This window comes from Colius striatus, chromosome 11, assembly GCF_028858725.1.
Source record: "Colius striatus isolate bColStr4 chromosome 11, bColStr4.1.hap1, whole genome shotgun sequence".
Classification (NCBI taxonomy): domain Eukaryota; kingdom Metazoa; phylum Chordata; class Aves; order Coliiformes; family Coliidae; genus Colius; species Colius striatus.
In genome coordinates this window covers 2,632,322-2,647,350 of record NC_084769.1, presented here as the reverse complement: position 1 = coordinate 2,647,350, position 15,029 = coordinate 2,632,322, and the positions used below count along the sequence as shown (strand labels likewise).

At 52.1% G+C, this 15,029-nt stretch overlaps 1 protein-coding gene across 1 annotated transcript; it reads left to right on the top strand.

The window, feature by feature from the left end:
* The first annotated feature begins 999 nt into the window (after window positions 1–999).
* On the top strand, window positions 1,000–9,192 carry LYPD6 (LY6/PLAUR domain containing 6). The gene is made up of 4 exons (XM_062005146.1): window positions 1,000–1,114; window positions 4,957–5,055; window positions 7,794–7,924; window positions 8,989–9,192. Exons 1-4 carry the CDS (start codon window positions 1,000–1,002, stop codon window positions 9,190–9,192), a joined length of 549 nt encoding a protein of 182 aa, XP_061861130.1.
* The last annotated feature ends 5,837 nt before the right edge of the window (window positions 9,193–15,029 follow it).

Sequence of the window (15,029 nt, the reverse complement as noted above, 5' to 3'; positions counted from 1 at the left end):
TCTGGCTGTTGCAGATCTCTTGGTCAGCCTGGGTGGGAAAAAAATACCTCAGCTTTGTGTGTTCTGGATGGATGCCAGTGGCCAGGGGAAGCCAGAGGCTCCTGTCTGGCTCAGCAGCCACGTCCTCTCAGGCCTTTCCTGTCCTGCTGGGTTTTTGAGGCACATTTTTAAGGAGCTGTGTTAATATGAGCTGTGTATTTCACTCTGCACTAACGGTGTCTGTTCCTGGAGGGCTCCCCACAGCCTGTGCACAGGGACTGGGATGTTCCTGAAAGCTGCTGGATTTGGGATGGCTTCAGGAGTTTGTTTCTGCTTAAACTAGTTCCCTTCACTCAGGGATGTGGGAAAAAAAAACCCTCTGCATGGTTTGTCAGCAGCACCCCAGAGGGAACAGAACCCTTGGGAGCAGGGATGGGGAACGTGACAGCAGCCAGCAGAGCTTAAAGACAGCCTGCAGCAGCTGGAGCTCCTCACCTCTCCTGAGATACATCCTGAGTCACGGGGAGTGTCTGCTTTGACAGAAGGGATGTGAGCCTGAGCTGGAGTGTGGGTGTGGGGCACCCATCCCTGCTCCCCCCCACACCCCAATGGGCCTCCAGCCACCCCCTTGCCTTTCTCATCCTCTCATTTTCCAGTGCTGGCTAAAAGCAGCAGTTAAATCCTGCTACAGTGCAGTCCCCAAGGGCTTTACCCATGTGCCTAGTGAAGGTTGTGCAAACCACTCCTTCCCCTTGGCTCCCATTTGCAGCTCTCTAGGAGAGGCTTTGCCAGAGCCCTTTGCCCAGCTGGTGCCAGGGGTACCCACGCTGCTGCCCGCCGCTGCGGGTTATGGGGGGCACGGTGGTTTGGGCGAGGTGGGGTTGCTGGGGGCTGAGGTGGGGTTGCTGGGGGCTGAGGTGGGGTTGCTGGGGGCTGAGGTGGTGGCTGGCTTTGCTCTGCTCACCGCTGTTGTCTGCTCTCTGCAGGGCAGTGTTTGCAGCCGCCGCATGAGCAGGGGCGATGCTGTGGCGGCCCCGGCGGGTGCTGCTGCTGCTGGGCGTGCTGGGGGGCTGCCTGCCCCCCCTCCAGACACGGGACTTCACACACAAGGACATTGTCTACCTCCATCCTTCCAGTAAGTCACTTCCCCCGGGCTGCAGGGCCATGGCAATGAATGTTTCATGGGATTGAAACACCGGGGCTGAGCTGAGAGATGAGCAAAGGATCACGGAACCCCAGCGTGGTGAAGGTGGGAAGGGCCCTGCAGAGCTGCTCCAGCCCCAGCCCCTGCTACAGCAGGTTCCCCTGGCTCAGGGGGCACAGGAACATGTCCAAGGGGGTTTGGAAATCTCCTGAGAAGGAGCCTCCACACCCTCCCTGGGCAGCCTGGGCCAGGGCTCCCTCACCTCAGCACAAAGGACTTGCTCCTCCTGGGCCAGTGGAACTTCTTGTGCTCCAGCTTGTGCCCATTACCCCTTGTCCTGGCACTGGCCACCACAGCACAAAGACTGGCCTCATCCTCTTCACACCTGCTCTTTAGGTACTTATAAGTGTTGGTGAGTTCCTCCCTCAGTCTCCTCCAGACTGAACAGCCCCAGGTCCCGCAGCCTTTCCTCATCAGGAAGATGCTCCAGTCCCCTGATCATCTTGGTGTCCCTGCACTGGCCTCTCTCCAGCAGTTCCCTGTCCCTCTGGAGCTGGGGAGCTCAGAACTGGACACAGGACTCCAGATGGGGCCTCACCAGGGCAGAGTAGAGAGGGAGAAGAACCTTCCTCGACTTGCTGCCCACACTCTTCTTGATGCCCCAGGATGCCATTGGCTTGTTGCCCATGAGGGCACATTGCTGGCTCATGTTTAAACAAATAAGCACCCCCACTACTCATAAAACCAGTTGATATAAAACCAGACCATTGCTTCCCAAAGTGATTAAAGGACAGAGAGTGCTACAGGCAGTTGCTGAGTGTGTCAGGGGCTTTGTGTTCACTATTTTCTGCTCCTTAATAATCTCTGTGGCCATGAGCTCAAGCTCCACAGCCTCATGGTTTGCTGGAGCACATCAGTAACTGTGAGAAGAGCCCAAAAAGTGACTGTCAGCAGCTGCAGCACCAACTGTTCAGTAGCTCCCTGGGGCAGTGCTGTAGCCACGTTCTGCATCTTCAGATCTTCCACAGACTCTCCTTTCATCAGTCTGTTCATCAGATACACAGTCTTTAGGAGGAGAGCTGCACCTACCACTCACTCCCAGATAAAATTTGCTGCCTTTATGAATTGGGCTGAAAAACTGACATCCTGCACAAGCCAGATGAAATCCCTGATTTATGCCACAACCCAAGGCCTGCCAGAGGGCCAGGGTGACAGGGGTAAGCTAAGGAGTGCTGTCATGTTGTCCCACCTCAAGCTGTTCCTTGAGGCCAATGTCAGCCCCACCAGAGATGCTCTCCAGGGACTTTGCTGGTCCTTACCCTGAGGAGCCTGGGGAAACAATTAGCAAATGTCTCATGCTCAAATGGGGTCTGCTATAGAGCCAGTGGGCAAGAGGAGGGAGAGGTGACATATGGGGCTGGGGAGGTTTAGCTCACTGAGGGGTATGTGGGGAGGTTTAGCTCCTTGTGTGAGTGTATGGAGAGGTTTAGCTCCCTGTGTGAGTGTATGGGAAGGTTTAGCTCTCTGTGTGAGTGTGTGGAGAGGTTCAGCTCACTATGTGAGTGTATGGGAAGGTTTAGCTCCCTGTGTGAGTGTGTGGGGAGGTTTAGCTCCCTGTGTGAGTGTATGGGGAGGTTTAACTCCTTGTGTGAGTGTATGGGGAGGTTTAGCTCCCTGTGTGAGTGTGTGAGGAGGTTTAGCTCCCTGTGTGAGTGTGTGGGGAGGTTTAGCTCCCTATGTGACTGTGTGGGGAGGTTTAGCTCCTTGTGTGAGTGTATGGAGAGGTTTAGCTCCCTGTGTGAGTGTGTGGGGAGGTTTAACTCCTTGTGTGAGTGTATGGGAAGGTTTAGCTCCCTGTGTGAGTGTGTGGGGAGGTTTAGCTCCCTGTGTGAGTGTGTGGGGAGGTTTAGCTCCTTGTGTGAGTGTATGGAGAGGTTTAGCTCCCTGTGTGAGTGTGTGGGGAGGTTCAGCTCACTATGTGAGTGTATGGGGAGGTTTAACTCCTTGTGTGAGTGTATGGGGAGGTTTAGCTCCCTGTCTGAGTGTATGGGGAGGTTTAGCTCCCTGTGTGAGTGTGTGGGGAGGTTCAGCTCACTATGTGAGTGTATGGGAAGGTTTAGCTCCCTGTGTGAGTGTATGGGGAGGTTTAGCTCCCTGTCTGAGTGTATGGGGAGGTTTAGCTCCCTGTGTGTGTGTGTGGGGAGGTTTAGCTCCCTGTGTGAGTGTATGGGAAGGTTTAGCTCCCTGTGTGAGTGTGTGGGAAGGTTTAGCTCCCTGTGTGAGTGTGTGGGAAGGTTTAGCTCCCTGTGTGAGTGTGTGGGAAGGTTTAGCTCCCTGTGTGAGTGTATGGGAAGGTTTAGCTCCCTGTGTGAGTGTGTGGGAAGGTTTAGCTCCCTGTGTGAGTGTATGGGAAGGTTTAGCTCCCTGTGTGAGTGTGTGGGAAGGTTTAGCTCCCTGTGTGAGTGTGTGGGAAGGTTTAGCTCCCTGTGTGAGTGTGTGGGGAGGTTTAAGTCACTGTGAGTGTATGGGGAGGTTTAGCTCCCTGTGTGAGTGTGTGGGGAGGTTTAGCTCCTTGTGTGAGTGTGTGGGGAGGTTTAGCTCACTGAGGGGTGTGTGGGGAGGTTTAGCTCCCTGTGTGAGTGTATGGGGAGGTTTAGCTCCTTGTATGAGTGTGTGAAGAGGTTTAGCTCCCTGTGTGAGTGTGTGGGGAGGTTTAACTCCTTGTGTGAGTGTGTGGAGAGGTTTAGCTCCCTGTGTGAGTGTGTGAGGAGGTTTAGCTCCTTGTATGAGTGTGTGAAGAGGTTTAGCTCCCTATGTGAGTGTGTGGGGAGGTTTAACTCCTTGTGTGAGTGTGTGGAGAGGTTTAGCTCCTTGTGTGAGTGTGTGGAGAGGTTTAGCTCCCTATGTGAGTGTGTGAGGAGGTTTAGCTCCTTGTGTGAGTGTGTGGGGAGGTTTAGCTCCCTGTGTGAGTATATGGGGAGGTTTAGCTCCCTGTTTGAATGTATGGGAAGGTTTAGCTCCCTATGTGAGTATGGGGAGGTTTAAGTCACTATAAGTGTATGGGGAGGTTTAGCTCCCTGTGTGAGTGTATGGGAAGGTTTAGCTCCCTGTGTGAGTGTGTGAGGAGGTTTAGCTCCCTGTGAGTGTGTGGGGAGGTTTAACCCCCTATGTGGGTATATGGGGAGGTTTAGCTCCCTGTGAGTGTGTGGGGAGGTTCAGCTTACTTTGCCCCATGGAGATAAATGTGACCTGTTCCCCATTTGGCTTCTGAGAAGGTGGCAGCATCTTGAAGATGTATTGAATGCGCTACAGAAGCTCTGCCAGGAGCCCACTTAAGAAGTTACATTCTTCATTTGGCAAGAGGAATTAGGCCAGAGCCTGCTGTTAAAAACTTGGAGGCTCAGCAAACCGATTTTCCTTTCCTTTGGGGACACCAGCCTGCCTTCCAAAGGGGCAGCTCGTTTCCTTGGCAGGACAGCTTCCAGAAGCATTTTAATCCATCTGATATAGTGTTATCAGCGCTGATAAAGCAGCTGAATTGGATATGAGCTCTGGTACCAGGAGGATAAATGCTTCTTGCTCACATTAACTCCCTTTGAAGTGAGCAGTGGGCACCACTTCTGGGCAAACAGAGCTGAACTGAGTCTGTATTGTGTCTGCATCACTGCTGGGGACAGAGCTTTTACCAGTCAGGACCAACTGGGTGAGGCTGACGGCTTCACTCATAGGAAGATGTGTCTAAAGGGAACCAATGTTGCTGTGTGGCTCTGGAAAGCCCAGCAGGACTGAGTTCCCTGGCTCCCTGTAACTGCACTGCTGTCTATTCCCTGCAGCCACGCCGTACCCTCACGGATTTAAGTGTTTCACCTGTGAGAAGGCAGCAGATAATTACGAGTGCAACCGCTGGGCTCCGGATGTCTATTGCCCAAGAGGTAACCAGCCAGGGGCTGGCATTTCCCTTAACCCCCCCTACACCAAGCCCTCACCACGGGACAGCACTCAGCACCCCCTTATTCCCTGAGCCTACACAGACACTGGGGGCTGCTGCTCCTGCTCGTAAGTCTCCTCCACGAGAAAGATGTGTAAGTGATATGAGTAATCCTTTAAGCTTTTCTGGATGAAGTCTGGGACTTTGATCTACTCTCTGCACTCCTCTAGCTCAGCTGGAAATTAAATCAGGCTGGTGTTTGTTTCAGGGTTTGTATTTCTCTTACTGGGGGGTACAGGGCCAGTTCTTGCTTTGTTTGCTTCCCCTCCCCTATGGCACATGCCTGAGGGCCTCTTCTTGGTTGGCATCAAGGTACTTTCAGTATCTTGGGCTCATAACTCCCACTGGAGTCTGAAGTTGGGCACAGCTTAGAAAGGGCTTTGGGCTGCAGGCACCCACATACCAGTTGGTATTGCTGAGATCTCCCTCCCCTTACTGCTTCTCTTGTGAGACACTCACAAGGCATTGGGATTGTCCACAGCCCCTGAGGAAGCCCATTTAGTTGTCTGTGTCTTCACCAGAGCGGGGAACTCGATGTGGGCAGAGGGATGGATGCTGCTGGGGCTGCCCAGGCAGAGGGATGGATGCTGAGGCTCCCTGCTGCCCTAGAGCCTCTCTGTGCTGGCAGCACTGATCCAGGATGTGTGTGATCTGCTGTGGGACCACTGCTCTCAGTAAATATTTCTTTTGGAAGGAGAGAGTGAGTGACCTGCAGTGAGGGGACGAACCAGCTGTGTTTGCTTGTGTCAGAGCGTGTTATCTGCCTGGGAATTTATTTGCTCTGAGCTGAAACCAGCACAACATCCCCAGGGATGAAAGGGACAGGGCTGTCTGGCGTCAAATGAGACCACTCTGTACAGACACTCCCTGTTTTGTCAGGAGTTAAGTGGTATTTGAATGTGGATGACTGTGCAAGGAGAGGTGGGACTCCACCTCTGCCTCTGGTCAAGGAATGACTTGACCAAAACACAATGCTAACCTGGGGAGTGAAGTTAGTGCTTCATGACTGTTTGGGGAAGGGGAAACCTGTGCTTTGGTGTCTGTAACTCAGCAGCTGTGTCATCCTGACCAGAGCTGCTCACGGGCCCCAGCCCAGCTGCCTGCTGGGACAAACACCCACTGTACCCTCATGCAGGAAAGGTGAGGTTTTAGCCCCCATGGGAAGGGGCTGGCTGGAAACCTGAGTCTATCTTTAATCTTCAGCACAGAGGACTTTTATCTCCTTAAAGCAGAGGGATCCGATACCGCTCCACTCCGGGCACGGCGTGTCAGTGCCCAGGCTGCCCTGAGTTCAGAGGAGCAGGGAACTGGGGAAAGAGGATGGGCACTATGGCTTCAAGGCTCTGTCCCTACCCTGCTGCAGAGCCAGAAGCAAAGCTCATCTGTCACTGCAGAGATCAGCCATTGCCTTGCCATGCCCCGTTGCCTGGGGCTGTGCTTGGCATCTCTGAGCTCTGCATCCAGAACACTTCCACATCAGAGAGCTTTTCCTGAGGCAGCTTTGTCCTTTGTTCCTCTGACTCTTTGGAACTCAATGTAAGCTGGAGTTTAGGGAAGAAAAGGGCAGAAACAGTCAGGTTGGGGCTGTGCTGGGCTCACAGGGTAGTCAGAGGGTAGCCTGTGGTGTGGCCCCGCTCCCTGCAGCCCTCAGACCCCGTCCTGCTTTGCTTAGGCCAGTTGTTGGGAGAAAACAGCAACTCTCCATCCTGCCATCCTGAGTTTTAAGACAAAATGCTATTAAACCCAAGCAAACCGAAACAATTTCATCAGCTCCAAGGTAGGACCCAAAGGGAACCACATTTTTTGTGTAACAAGATCCACTATGATGGAGAGTAAAGATGTGAGTCCCCCAACTGAGGAGAGGGTAGAAAAAGCATTTCCTAGCAGGCAGCCCCCTGCCATTAACCTTGTGCTCTGGTATTTATTGGCTTCAGCTCAGATGTCTAACACAGCTTCTGCCTAATTTGTATGGAAAGAAGCCCTCCTAGCACCCTGTTCCTGGCTTGTGGGCGGGCTGACAGCCCTTGGTGATGGCTGTGACCATGGAGGGGATGCTCAGCACTCTTGGGGGTTATGGTTTGGGAAGTGGCTTCTCAAAAGTTAACACATGACTCTGGGCCCTTAACAATACCACATTCAGTGTTTCTCCACTGGGTTTAAAGCAGAGAGGTCCAGTTTCTCCTGCTGGGTCTCAACATGTGGGGCTGGTTTGAATCATAGGATCATGGAATCATAGAACTGGTAGGTTGGAAAAGAGCTTTAAGCTCACAAACACCTCACATGCCAAGCCCATCACTAACCCATGGCCCTGTTTGCTTGCATTTAACCTGGATGTTGCTTTGCACTGTGACTTCTGCTTTCAGCAGCTGCTTTCTTCATTCCTGCTCCCTTCAAGGGAGGTGGCCCAGCTGCTCTGGGGCTGAAACACAGAGGCCCACAACAGTATTGGGAACCAATCTCCATGTTCCAGAGTGCTCTGAAACCTCAGGTTGGTGCCCAAGCTTGGGCTGTGTTGGTGTATTCAGTGACATGTATATATTGCATTAAATACACCAAAATCCTCTTTTCTAAACGAATCCTAAGAGCTGGAACAAATCTAAGGCTTCTTTCCTATTTCTTCCTATTTGTAGACTATCACCCAACTCGAATTTGGCAGATAAACATCTTTCCCTGTCTCTTCAGGTACAAGATACTGCTTCAGCCAACACATGATGAAGGTCACTGGGGAGAGCGTCTCGGTCACCAAACGCTGTGTCCCACTGGAGGACTGTCTGTCCACGGGATGCACCTACATCAAGCATGAGGAATACAAGGTATGGCACAAAAATGCTGCCTTTTTAGATGAGAACTGAGCAGAATCCTTCTGGCCTCTGCCAGGAGCCTGGCTGGTTCAGCAGGGAAATCAGCATCCTCCAAAATGAAGTTTCTCTCCCTAACGAGCTCCAGCTCATTTCCACTTGTTACAGACACGAAGGAATAACCTCTCCCAGAACAAGACAATCATCTCTTTCAATAACTCTCCTGCCAGGAGCTCAGGGGAGTCAAGCACTCCCTCCTGGCTGAGGGCTTTGCCTGCAGAACCACGCAGTGTTCCATCCCCTCTGCCCTGCAGTGGATGCCCACCCCCCTCCTGGGGTTTCCCTGCTGGCATGGAAGGGGGAAGCCCCCAGACCTTTGGAGCAGATGCTTTAGATCTGAGGCAAATAGTTATTCAAGATTTCTTTATTTTCTGAAGGTCAACAGTTGATCTCTTTGGACTTCTCCAAGAGGTTAAAGAGCTTTCTGAGGTGCCAGCACTATTTCTGTGTTGCACAGGAGCTTCTTCTCCAGGGCTCTGTGCTCCCTTGGTCTCAAGTGTGTTGCTCTTGGTGCTCTCAACCAGTGTGTGCTCTGGCAGGGTGTTGTAACCAGCTCTTCCCAGCCTTGAGAAAGCCAAGCTGCAAGTCCTTGAGGGCTGACACAGCAACTATCTGTCACCCCAGTGCCTGCCCACCAGTGACAGGCAACAAAAATACCCCCTATACGAATAAATAGCGACGACTTATTCTTTTGAGCTCAGGCTTGTGACTCCTACTTCAGCCAAACAGCATCAGTCTTTATCAGAGCAGAAAGTGAAATAACCTCTTCAAAATGCATGAGTCCTCCTTTTGCATCAGCCAGTGGTACTGTTCCTGGATGGGTGAAATCGTTGTCCAAGTCAGATGGGTTTAAAAAACAAGAGGGGGAGGAGGGGGAAAGAGGCAAAAAGAAAGGGGGGATTTCAGAAGTCAGCCTGGCCCCTGTGCTGCTTTGCAGATGTCATGTCCTCTTCCCCAAGTTTTTGTTGAGGAGCATTGCTATTTTCCCAGTAACCAAGCTGTAACGTGCTTGCTTCCAGGTCTGCACGTCCTGCTGCGAGGGCAGCATCTGCAACTTGCCCCTGCCCCGCAACACGACCGACGCCGTATTCACAACCCTCTCCCCCCTCAACAAAACACAGAGACTCTCTCCCCCTGTGCTGCTGACCACGGCGTGTCTGTGGCTGGGGCTGATGTCCCAGCACTGGGTCACCCTGTCCCCCAGGGACAGAGCCTCTGCATGAGCCTGCAGCTGCCCCAGGGCTGCACAGCCGGCTGAGCCTCCTCTGCGTTGTGTTGGTGATGAACCAGAGAGCCTGGCGTGGAGACCTACTTGAAGGGGGTAAAGCCAGCATGTTTGTCTACTGAAACTCATGGCAAATGAGACATTTTCCTCCACACCTGCCTTGTGTCCCTGAAGAACTGTTGGTAAGAGCAGCACATCCCTGCTGCTGCCACCAGCGCTCAGAGGGTGGGACCTGCCGCGTTGTAACCTGCCACACACTGACTCTGGGGTCTCATCAACCTGCTGGGAGAGCACAGGGGGGATAACACACAGCCAGTGTGTCTCTGCAGCCTCCCCACCTCTGCTCCAGGCAGCAGCAGCTGGAAGGGATGAGGCCAAAGGAGCAGCAGCAGCTTAGCCAAGGCCAGCGTGGTACACTGGTGCTTCCTCTGAGGTTGGCCACCAGCAGCACCAAGAGTCACCCCCAGAACCCCCCCTGGGACACCCAGAAAATCACCTCATGTATGGAACTAGAGAAAGCCCAAAGCCTCTGGCCCTGAAGGAACCAGAGAGGGGTGTGTGGCCCCTGACCCTGTGCTGCCAGGAGCCCACGGGCACCCCCTGCTTTGGGCTCTTACACATCCTCCCCTTTAGGCACCCAGCCCTACAGCTGAGAGAGCTGGTTCCCAAGGGCTTCTGGGATGGTGTTTGCTGTGGGGCATGGACTGCTGCATGCCTGCTGCCTCTTGGTGACCCCTCTTGCTTGTTTTGCTCCAAAATCACGTATGCAGTATTTATTTTTCTATGTTGAGCAGGGCCTAAAGCATTGGAAGGGATTCTTAATGGTGATACAGCTGGGCAAAGTGGTTTAAGCCTGTAATATATAAATTATCATAAATACAAATATATATATGTAATGTCTTGCATCACCTTTAAAAAAGAATCACCTTTGTTTTGCAAGGTCAGGGATGAAAGCAGGCTGTCGGGGGCTTGCTTCAAACTTCTGCATCTTCCCATGTTTAAAAAGACCATTATAGTCATAAATTGTTCTTCTGTGAGCTGGTTTGTGGCTGCTCGTGCTCCAAGGTAACTTCTGCTTTATCAGGTCACAGGGTGCTTATGCTCTGAAGTGCATGATGAGTGAAGCCAAGGCTGGAATCCTAACGCTTGGTAATGTGCTCCTAGAGGGCAGCAGCCATCTCTCACCTGTGTAGACATCATAACCCAGTGAGAGATCTGCAGGGCTGAGCCCAGGAGGTGCTGCTGCAGTGTTGCTGCCTTTGGAGTGGGCTCTGTTGGCACTGCAGAGGAGGAGGAGGAGGAGGCCTGAGAGCAGCACCCACTGCCCAGGGAGTCTCAGGTGGATGGGTGATGGATAGAAACATCACTGTCAAAACTGAACTCTGAAGAGTTTCATTCCTCTTTTTGCCTTTCTTATATAAACCCAGGTCCTTGGAGCAAGGGCTGGCTGACCCTGCCCACAGGCATCCCTTGCAGCAGCCCAGCCCACCCGGGCCTTGCTCGCTCATGGCTGCTAAGAGGGGAGTTGCAATCTTTGTGCAAGTTAGACCAAGCTCTGGAGCCTCTGAAAAGATTAACCCTGCATCATAGAATCCTTCTGGTTGGAGAAGACTGTTTAAGCTCCTGGAGTCCCAGCCCTTCCCAGACGACCACTAACCTGTGGCCCTCAGCACCTCAGCTCCAGGGCTTTGGGATCCCTCCAGGGCTGGGCACTGTCCCAGCTCCCTGGGCAGCCTGGCACAGGGGCTGACACCTCTCTTAGGGAAACAGTTGTGCCTCAGCTCCACTCTAAACCTCTCCTGGGGCAACTTGAGGCCATTTCTTCTTATCCTGTCATTCATTGCTGGGGCAGCAGAGACCAAACTCTAGCTCACTCCAGCCTCTTGTCAGGGGGTTGCAGACAGTGCTCCTGTCTCCCCTCAGCCTCCTGTTGTCCAGGCTGACCAGTGCTGGTGGTCCCTCTTCCTCATCAACCTGCCACACTCATGCTCTTCAAAAGAGACCTGAGCCCTGTCCAGCTGAGCTGCTGCCCTGTGGCAGGAGGATTATGGACACTGAGCTGAAAAGAGCAAATGAAGGTGGTGGGAGCAGGTGGGGAACCTGCAGGGGACCCTCCCTGTGCCCCATCAGCCTGTGGAGCTGTGGGGAGGGTTTAAAGCACATAAATGCTGACCTGACCTGCACCCTATTTATTTTGAAGCTCTATATGTGGCATTGCTTTTAAATGTCTAATTTTTTAACCCTTGTAAATGCTGTACATTTGTATAAATAAATGTTTCCCATCCTCAGGTGGTGTGTGAGGTGCTGACACCAGCGTCTGCTGGCACACTGCTGGCTGCTCCCCTCCCTCTGGTGTCCTAAAGCACAAAAAAGGTGGGGGGAAAGCTCAATTCAGAGCATTGTAGCTAATGAATCTTCCCCATGATTTGCTCCTGTTGAGCTCCCAAGGTTATCTGTGACAAATTGTTATGTATTTAATAAGTGTGAGGAGGTTCCTGTTCAGTGTGTGACCCTGGGATCTTCCTTTCCCTCACCTGCTCTGGGAAAGCTTCACCTTGGCCATCATTGTGCCACCACACTAATGTAGTCCCAGCATGTTCTAGGGGGGGGTTTCATGCAGTTATTTCTCATGTCCACCACCAATTCCTTGGATGTAAACATCCTCATGTAGCCAGTGAAAGGCTGCAGACAAAGTGACTTGTGGGGGCAGCCCACAGTGTTTCTGCAGAGCCCCTTTAGGATGAATCAGTGCCATGTGCAGCAGCACAGGTAACTGCAGAGCACTGACCAACAGCCCACTCACTTCCCTGCAGTCCTACAAGAAGTTTCTCTCTGGGTGTCTGGTGTTGGGTGACTTACAAATGTGCCTTTGTTATCCCCCTTCAAGAGGTGGCTCTGGAGACACCAGTCCCAGCTCAGGGCCAGGATAAGCCTGAGGCACGCAGCCCTGCAGCCCTGAGCTCAAGGCTGAGTTACTGATTACAGGGAGCTGAAGGCAGAGGACCCTTAAACACTCTGCTTTCAGTTCTGCAGAGCAGCTGAATTCATTGGCACTAAAAACAACTCAACTTGCCTAGTAGCTCTCTTCCTCCCCTTAAACACAAGACACAGCCTTCACCTGCTTTGCTGGGCAAAATCATCCAGCAGCCCAAGTCATACAAAGCCCACCAGCAGCAGGGCAGCCAAAGCAACACTGAACCTCCCTAAGCCTTCCTTTTTTGTGAGTACAGAACATTGCCACAGTCCACACAACACCCATTTTGAACCAACTGCCTGGGCAAAGCTTTCAAGGGCATTTTTACCCCCTTGAAGAGGCTCAGGCAGCCAGGACAGCTCCTGCCCTTTGCTGATGCCTGGGGGTTCCTGCACATTCTCTCTCAGGGATGGGGAGAGGCCTCTGCACCACAACCTGCTCTTTCCAGCAAGACACTGCCAACAACTTAAACTCTGATTCTGATAAATGGTATCACTGTACCAGCAAGTCAAGAGAAGTTCTCCCCTTCTTCTCTGCCCTGGTGAGGCTTCATCTGGAGTCCTGTTCTGGGCTCCCAAGTTCAGTAGAGACAGGGAACTGCCCAAAGCAGCACCAATGCAGAGCCCAAAAACCTAGCTGGGAGCCAGCCCTCTGAACCACAGTCCTTGTACAGCCCACAGCATCCCACTCCCTGCTGCACCTCAAAGGCAGCTTCCAACTTCTGTTGCACCTCTCTAACAGGCTCTTTACAATGCCAGCCTCAGGAGATCATTTAAGCAGTTCTTGTACCGTTTCTCTTTGCTGGTCTCTGGGTGAGATTTCCCCCTGACATTAATCCTGACATCCATTTGGATTCCTCCTTAGCCAGTCATTGCCCAGGCTGATCTAATAATAACTTCATCCCTTTAGCATTGACATGATAGGTCTGAAAGCACTTTAAACATACCTATTTCACCTAAGATGTGTTTCTGCTTTAGGGTTTATGGTTTAAGGTCTCTCATGCCCTTTTCTTTTATGATTTCATCAGGTTTTAGACACATGTTTACACATTTCATCACACAGAGCTCAACCCTACAAGCCTTCTCTTCCACATGATGGCCCCTACCCACAGTAAAGGCAAACCAACCCAACACAGGGCTGATGCTACTGGGAAAACAAAGGAGGTGACACCATGCTGTAAAAAAACCAAACCTCCCAGAGGTTTTTATGCAGGGAAGCAACCTGAGGAAGCCATCTGAGCCTACATTTATAAACACTTCACATTCATCCTACATTCCATGGGAAATGAAATAGGTTTCACTTGTGTGACACATGTGCCAACCAAGCTCCACTGAAGATGGGCTAAACCTCACCAGTCCATGGGTGTGTGTTGGTAATAGCTAATCCCAGCCTCCTACTCCAAAAGCACTGGTTTGGGATGGGAATAAGGGGCTGCCAGACAAGTCTTTTCTCCTGCTGGGTGCTGGAATGGGAGGATTTAAAGTGGTTATCTTAAGGGGGGAACTTGCTCAGGCTTTCCTGTAAAAGCACAGCTAATCCTCAGCAGCACAAGGGGAAACAGGCAGGAGCTGGAACACTGCGAGTTCCACTTGAACACCAGGACAAACACGGAATCTTAAGGGTTGGGAGGGACCTTGGAAGATCATTTAGTCCAACCACCTGCCAGAGCAGGACCACCTAGAGTAGGAAACTCACTTGGTGCTGAGGTGAGGGAGCCCTGGCCCAGGCTGCCCAGGGAGGGTGTGGAGGCTCCTTCTCGGGAGGTTTCCAAACCCCCTTGGACATGTTCCTGTGCCCCCTGAGCGAGGGAAACCTGCTTAAGCAGGGGCTGGAGGAGCTCTGCAGGGCCTTTCACATCCCCACCACGCTGGGATTCCTGCCATGAGGTGGTCTGCCATGCAATGCTGTATCTGGACAGGCAAAGAGCAGCCCACAGAAGGTGTCAGGGGAACAGGAGGTTGTGGTGTTGGCTTTGCTGGCCCCATCACTGACCACTGGTCACACTCAACTACTGCCTCATCAACCCCACACACGGCCTTCTCACAGCCAAAAGGATGAGCTGACCCCTGAAAGCATCCCACTAAGCCCAGGTTTCTCCAGGGGCAATATATTCTAAGTGAACTTGCCACCACTTCCTAGCAGCCATCACTTGGTCTCCATGGGATATCACCATGTCTCTTTTAGACACAGACCCCTCCCCAGAGCCCTCAGACTACATTTGCTTCTCTGAGAGCCTTTCCAAGCTGTCAGATGCTGCAGTTTGAGCACCAGAGATTACTTTCTCAGTCAAGCATAACACCCAGCTGCATGAAATTTCAGTCTCCTAATCCTGTTAGGTTTCCCCTGTCAGACTGCAGGCTGGTGAGACCTTTGTGTTTGTGCAGCTCCTGAAACAGCAGCCTAAGCCTTGCTGCAAAACAAAATTAAAGCAAGAACTGCCATTGCCAAGGTGAGGGGTTACAATTTTACATGCCCATGGAAGACAAAAGCCTCAGTCAGTTTGCAACTGTTATTTACTTTTATGTGGACTGTGGGTTTGGGTGCCAGTCTCACAGCTCCACCACCTGCCTTTGGCTTGGCTCCAGGCAAGACCAAGGCTTCTTTCCTTAAGGGATGATGGTGGCAGACTTGTCAAGAGGAGAAAAAGAGACACAAATGGCTATTTCTTATCCTTGCTTAGTGTGTAGCAGAAAACCCTGTTCATTCCACTAGCATGTTGGACACAATAGATGCTGTTTCATTTAATCTATCACTGAGACTGTTTCACTTGTATTCAGTGGGTAGGCAGGAGCAGGGATGGAAGGAGTTCATTTTACTGACAGTCTGGCTCATCAACATCTCAGGGGCTTTTCAAACTCCTG

Coding starts and splice junctions, on each gene's coding strand:
- LYPD6 (XM_062005146.1), top strand. CDS start 1,000: ATGCTGTGGCGGCCCCGGCGGGTGCTGCTGCTGCTGGGCGTGCTGGGG. Junction 1,115..4,956: donor TGTCTACCTCCATCCTTCCA/GTAAGTCACTTC, acceptor TATTCCCTGCAG/CCACGCCGTACCCTCACGGA. Junction 7,925..8,988: donor TCAAGCATGAGGAATACAAG/GTATGGCACAAA, acceptor GCTTGCTTCCAG/GTCTGCACGTCCTGCTGCGA.